The 5,501-nt window shown below is 42.6% G+C and overlaps 1 protein-coding gene across 1 annotated transcript in view; it reads right to left on the reverse strand.

Annotated features, from left to right (window-relative positions):
- HP1BP3 (heterochromatin protein 1, binding protein 3) overlaps nucleotides 1-239 on the reverse strand; it is a 13,934-nt gene extending 13,695 nt beyond the window's left edge. The window contains exon 1 of the mRNA XM_010288617.1: nucleotides 39-239. Within this exon, the coding sequence (XP_010286919.1) occupies nucleotides 39-134 (96 nt within the window). The 5' untranslated portion in view covers nucleotides 135-239. The remainder of the gene's footprint in view (nucleotides 1-38) is intronic.
- Between the last annotated feature and the right edge of the window lie 5,262 nt (nucleotides 240-5,501).

Raw genomic sequence — 5,501 nt, forward strand, 5'->3', positions numbered from 1 at the left:
GATCCAAGGGCAAGCTTGGAGAATGGGCCAGCCCCTACCTCACTTAACTTGTCCGTGTGGATCAGCTGAGCTCCCGTTAAGAGTGGAAGCGCCTTATGATGCACGGGTTCAGCTTCAGACAGATCAGTCGCCATTTAAATTAATTTCTAGCCCCAAGTGCAGGTAACACTGTGGAGCCCCAGGTTTTAACCCCAAGGACTTTTTCCTAATGGTTTTCACAGTGCAGTGAGGAGCCAACCTAAAGTACAGAAAAGATGTGGTGTGAAAATTAACAAAACAAAAACATCTATGTCCATGTATCTAACAAACTAAAGATTAAAAAGAAAAGAAGGATAAATGACTTGCAGCTTATGACTAACATAACTGACAATCAACACTTGCATTCAACAAAGACACTAAAACATGTATGCAAACTTGAGTGCTATGGATGTAGCAGAAATGGTAAAGGTATAAGCCAGACCTGCAGCCTGCTCCATTAAAACATATCTGAAAGAATAAAAAGGCTCTTTAAATTAAACAGAAAGCATTAATGAAAAGCAGACATTGCACTGTGCCTAAGGATGTTGAGGTAACTAGTTAAGTCATTCACTTTGGGTAAAAGCAGGAGCTGACACATTGATCCAGCTTCTATCAGCTAAGGAATTAAACCATTAAATCTGTTAGGCACAAAATACATAGACTGGGGACCCGAACCATGCCCCTCCCAAACTAAACCCCATGCAATTTATAGAAATGAAGGAGTCCTTGAACAAGAAAATAAGCATCAAAACAGCAGCCTCCATACCTTCTACAAAAAAATTAAAGCTTTGCAAAACTCTCCTCCAAACACTTGCAAAGTCGCAGGTACTGAATGGATTAAGCTTAGTTTAACCCTCATCAAGACTCATCCCTTACTACCACTACACTTCTACAGCCTTTCTTACCTGCTGCCCATCCGCCTGCATCAGCCTCTCCTAAGGAGAGGCAAAACACAGGGTTTACCTCTCATTCACGTCCTCTTCTCAGCACCCCCTTTAAAAAATCTCAAAAGCAAAACCTCACCTCTAGCAATCCAGGGCTGGACCCGTTCTCTCCGGTTCCATGCAAGATCAACCCCCACACTGCCGCCTTCCCTTCCTTACGGAGGGATAGCCAAATGCTCCCAACTTCTACCTCTCTGGATGTTTTCTTTTGCTCAGACGAGAAAGCAGACACTTACCATAAATTTTCACTTTTAACTTTTCCCCAGCCTGAGTGTCTTCCTCTTGAATGGAGACCTAACATCACTCCTGGCACTGTTTTCAAGATGACTCTCACCACAGTTTCAGCACTTTGCACTGCATTCTCCATTGCAGAGGTGGATGCTCCGTACCACATCCATACCACCCCTATTACTCTGTATTCTTGCCCAAAAGCACAGTCCTCTTATTATGCAGCAGCGGGGACTCCTCGTTGATTGGAGGGATTCTCCCTTCCTCAGTTATTTTCCCAGGCAAACCAAAACTCATTTTTGTTAGACCTCCGACCTGTACAAGTAGTTTCCATCCAGAAACCAGCAGCAGTGAAAGAGGAGCCGCGGGGAACGCGTGTTAAGATACGATGGTTCACAAGGACTGGTGATGCAAGAGGCTACATCCTTGTACCTACGAGATCCCCTCCCCAAATAATAAACGGATAAATTAATAAACTAAATCCCCTGCGGCTGCAGTAGGGCGCGGCATCACGTCGGGTGCACAGACCTACAGCACAACCTGACCAAAAGACTTTCATTTCAGTCTGATGGGTGAAGGAGGACCAGACACATCGTTAGGCAGCATTTCCAGGGGAGATGCTCTAAAAGACATTTATCTAGCTGGCCGCCTTCAAAACGCGGCGCTTCTGACAGCTAAAGGCAGTCAATCTGCTTCTGCAACATCTGTGACTTCTCCTTTGACACTGAACAGTCATTCTGAAAAATGATAGTAAACTAGCCCTGTTTCGGCACCAGTAAAAGCAAATGAGTGCCGGATGTGTTCTTCTGAGACAAAACAGAAAAATCAAAACACACCAGGTGCCAAAACCAAAACGAGATGAATGAAGCTTTCTTATGAAATTTCAGGATGGGAAAATACTACTAACGGCCAACTGGAACATACAAACTACAGCCCAGCATATTTTTTTTTTTCCCCTCTATTTTATGGGACCTTCCTCCCTCAAGTGTGGAAAGAGAGAGGAAAAACTACTAATTTTCACCAGGCTTTAGCTCAATATCAAATGGTCTTCCTATCAAGCATAGCCTGAAGCCCTTTAAAAAAAAAAAGCCAGCATTTTGAAATGAGTCCTAAAATAACCAATTACAGATCTATCCTCAGGGAAATCAGTTGGGGGCTACAAAAGACACTTTCCCTGGGATTACTAACACACACACATAAGCATGCACTGTGGTTGACCTGGTCGTGGGTTTTATTTATTTTTAAACTCTGTGACCTGCATGTCACATGCATGAAAACATAGTGCTCCCAACTTTGACTTGAAATTCCCCGAGTTCTAAAAAACCCCATTGTTTAGATCACAGTATAAACTACTCAGGTCTTCTTGCTCTCAAGTGTGAACCTTAACACAACACAATTCATAACTTCAGTGCCTACAATACATGCAAATAAGCTATCATCCAGCGGAAATTCAGAGCAACCCAAACAGGAGCTTGTCGATTCCCTCTGCAACACGTGAATCATCTCTCGCTCAAAAAGCCAAGGGAATCAAAGGGGCAGGAGGATAATCCTATTGATTTCAAAGCACCGATGTTCTCAAGGGGCAAAGTCACAAGCACCACCTTGTGAAAGTATCACAGCTCAAGGACTGCTCTTGCTTAGCCTATTTTTTTCCAAAGAGGGATCAAAAGAAGTTTTCTGGACGTGTGAAGTGTCAACTACAAACAGGCCTGAATTTAGTTTCTCAAACAGATAGAGACTAGCAGGTTTTGCAACAGCAATGCAGAAAAACTGGCTCCTCTCACTCCCCCCTCCAAATAAAACGGTAGATTTATTTAATGGAAAAAAATCAAGTTGCCCAAACCAACTGTTACCTGGACACCCTATTTCATGTATGGGATACTAAGACATCTTTAAATGAGTACCACAGCTATGATTGCAAGCATTACTCTTAATAACAAAGAGTTGAAAAGTAGTAACTGTATTTTACATTTATACAAATGTCAAACAAGCAAATACTGTGCTTAGAAAGTGGGAAGAGGCCATCAACTGAGGATGTGGGTTCTCAAGGTGGTTACTGGGTAACTCTCGGGTACACTTAAATCTGATTGACTCTCAGAAAAAAATAATCACAGCAGCAATGAAACAAACATCAGGACACCAATCTTTTCAAAAAATTGCTTGAAAGTGCAGATAGTAACCTTCCACATAGCTACTCACACTCATTTTCCTACAGGTCATTTGAACTGCAGGTTCACAGGTTCTCCAACTACCATGAACTAGTAATTTCAAAGCTGGTATCCAGCAAGGAGACGATAAGCAACAAAAACCCCCAACTTTCTGGAGTTCTAGATGAGTGGGAATGGTTGGTAGTGCCCAGTCTCCCAGCCTGGCGAGAGACAGTCAAAGGTACAGGTAGCTTTCCATGAACTATTATGAAAAAATATACCAATTTCTTTATGAGCTATCAGCACATTGTTGGGGGGGAGGGGGGGGGGGGGGAAGAAAGGGAGGCTTCAGGGGAAGACACACATGTTTTGGATAACAGTTCAGAAGAGTAGAGTCCCCCTACCGATGTAACAGACATGAGAACTTAAAAATAAAAAGTTAACTTGAGGCATAGTTTGGCTGACTCTTTGAATTTCTGCTGGCCGTAAGATTGATAAGATTTTCCAGCTTATCTCAGACTTCCATCTCATTCAAGAGAAAATATTTTGGGATGAAATTAGGTCTTGAACACGGCAAGCCAACTGTCAGGCTGCCGGAAATACCAAGTCACAAGGACAGAGTAGGGTGCACTGGCTGAGTGGACTGAAAACAAATATGCAATGGAAAAATGAGAAAGCATATCCAATCCCATGCCATTAAGGGTGTCCACTTACTGTCACACGACACATACACCGGTGATTGATGTGCTCTTAGACACGACTTGGTATACGGTACACGATGCAAGTCTAAAAGTCAGGTCAAAAAGGGCTAGAAAAAAAGTTTTTATGTTCTTGCAGCTTTGAAGCCAGGGTGCCAAAGGGATACAAATCCACCAACCTTACAAGCAGCGCAAGCAAGAATGATGACTTTATTATCAGAAAGGTTTAAAAAGCAAAGTAACTGGATTTCAAAAACAGGCTATTGATTATTGTGTGATTATCTACTACTATTTAATGTCCTCAGCAGAAAAGCAATTTAAATGACTCGGAAGCTGCAGGTAAAAGCACAGGAAACACTAAAATTATTGCAAATCCAAATCAAACACAACAAAATATTACCTTCTAAATTGCAAGCTGGCCAATGTTTTCAAGACTTCTGGCCCTTTGAAATCCTCAAAACTCTTCCCTAAGAATCCAGCTCACGTCGAAGATACCTTAGCAAAACCCTCAATATCTGTCTGTTAAAAGTTCTGCGTCTGTTAAAAGTTTCAAGCTGATCACCTGTCACAGCCTGCTTCACAAAGATGTTCTAGCATTTACTGATCTCCCTTTTGTTTTTGCAGTTCACCGAGCTGCCTGTTGTCTTGATTAAGTCAGACCAGTACTATTTAGTCATTTAAAACAGCCTAAAAACGTGCAGAGGAATGAAATATCTTACTGAATACAGAATATGAGTTAGTTCCCACTTATTCTTATTTGGCAACCTGCTCGGAAATTCACTCCTGTTTCACATCTGGCTGAGCGCTACTTCACAACTGGCATTCCCATCACTTTTGGTGCCATTCGTCAGTGTCCCGATCCTTACAGACACCACGCTGCATCGATTTCCCGGGAGGTGTCCTAGTTAAGCGGAGTTTTCAATCGCGTGCCTCCCGATTAAGCTACAAGGGCTGTATTTGCAACTCTCTTGCGGTTGAGCCTCCCAGAGATCTGTTACAGGCTATCTGAGCCCCATGCTGCTACAAGCATCATAAACCACCTTGTTTCAATTAAAGAAGAATAGTGGTCCAATACAAAAGGTCCAATAGCTCACCACTTGCCAGGCAAGAAATTCTTTGGCTTGACTAGTGTTACAGTTTCTATTTCCATCCACTCCTTCCCTATACAGCACTAAGGATGGGAACAACAAATCCCAAGTACATTAGGGGAGCACAGCAAAAAAACTTTCACACTTCTAGTTTCCAAACAAGTGCATTCCTACGCACAGAGACCCAAAGGAGAGGTTTTTCTAAGTCTAAAGATACATTTTCTTTTCAGGGTAGCATTGAATTTGGACCCCTGACTCCAAACACCACGAATGCAACCTCACTTACACCTTGCCTATCCTGTTGACTTTTAGAGAGTGAAACAAAGATTAAGCACTGCCCTTCTACACACACAGATGCTGCTTTCACTGAGGGCGGGG

The sequence above is a fragment of the Phaethon lepturus genome, unplaced genomic scaffold (genome assembly GCF_000687285.1).
Source record: "Phaethon lepturus isolate BGI_N335 unplaced genomic scaffold, ASM68728v1 scaffold14966, whole genome shotgun sequence".
NCBI lineage: Eukaryota > Metazoa > Chordata > Aves > Phaethontiformes > Phaethontidae > Phaethon > Phaethon lepturus.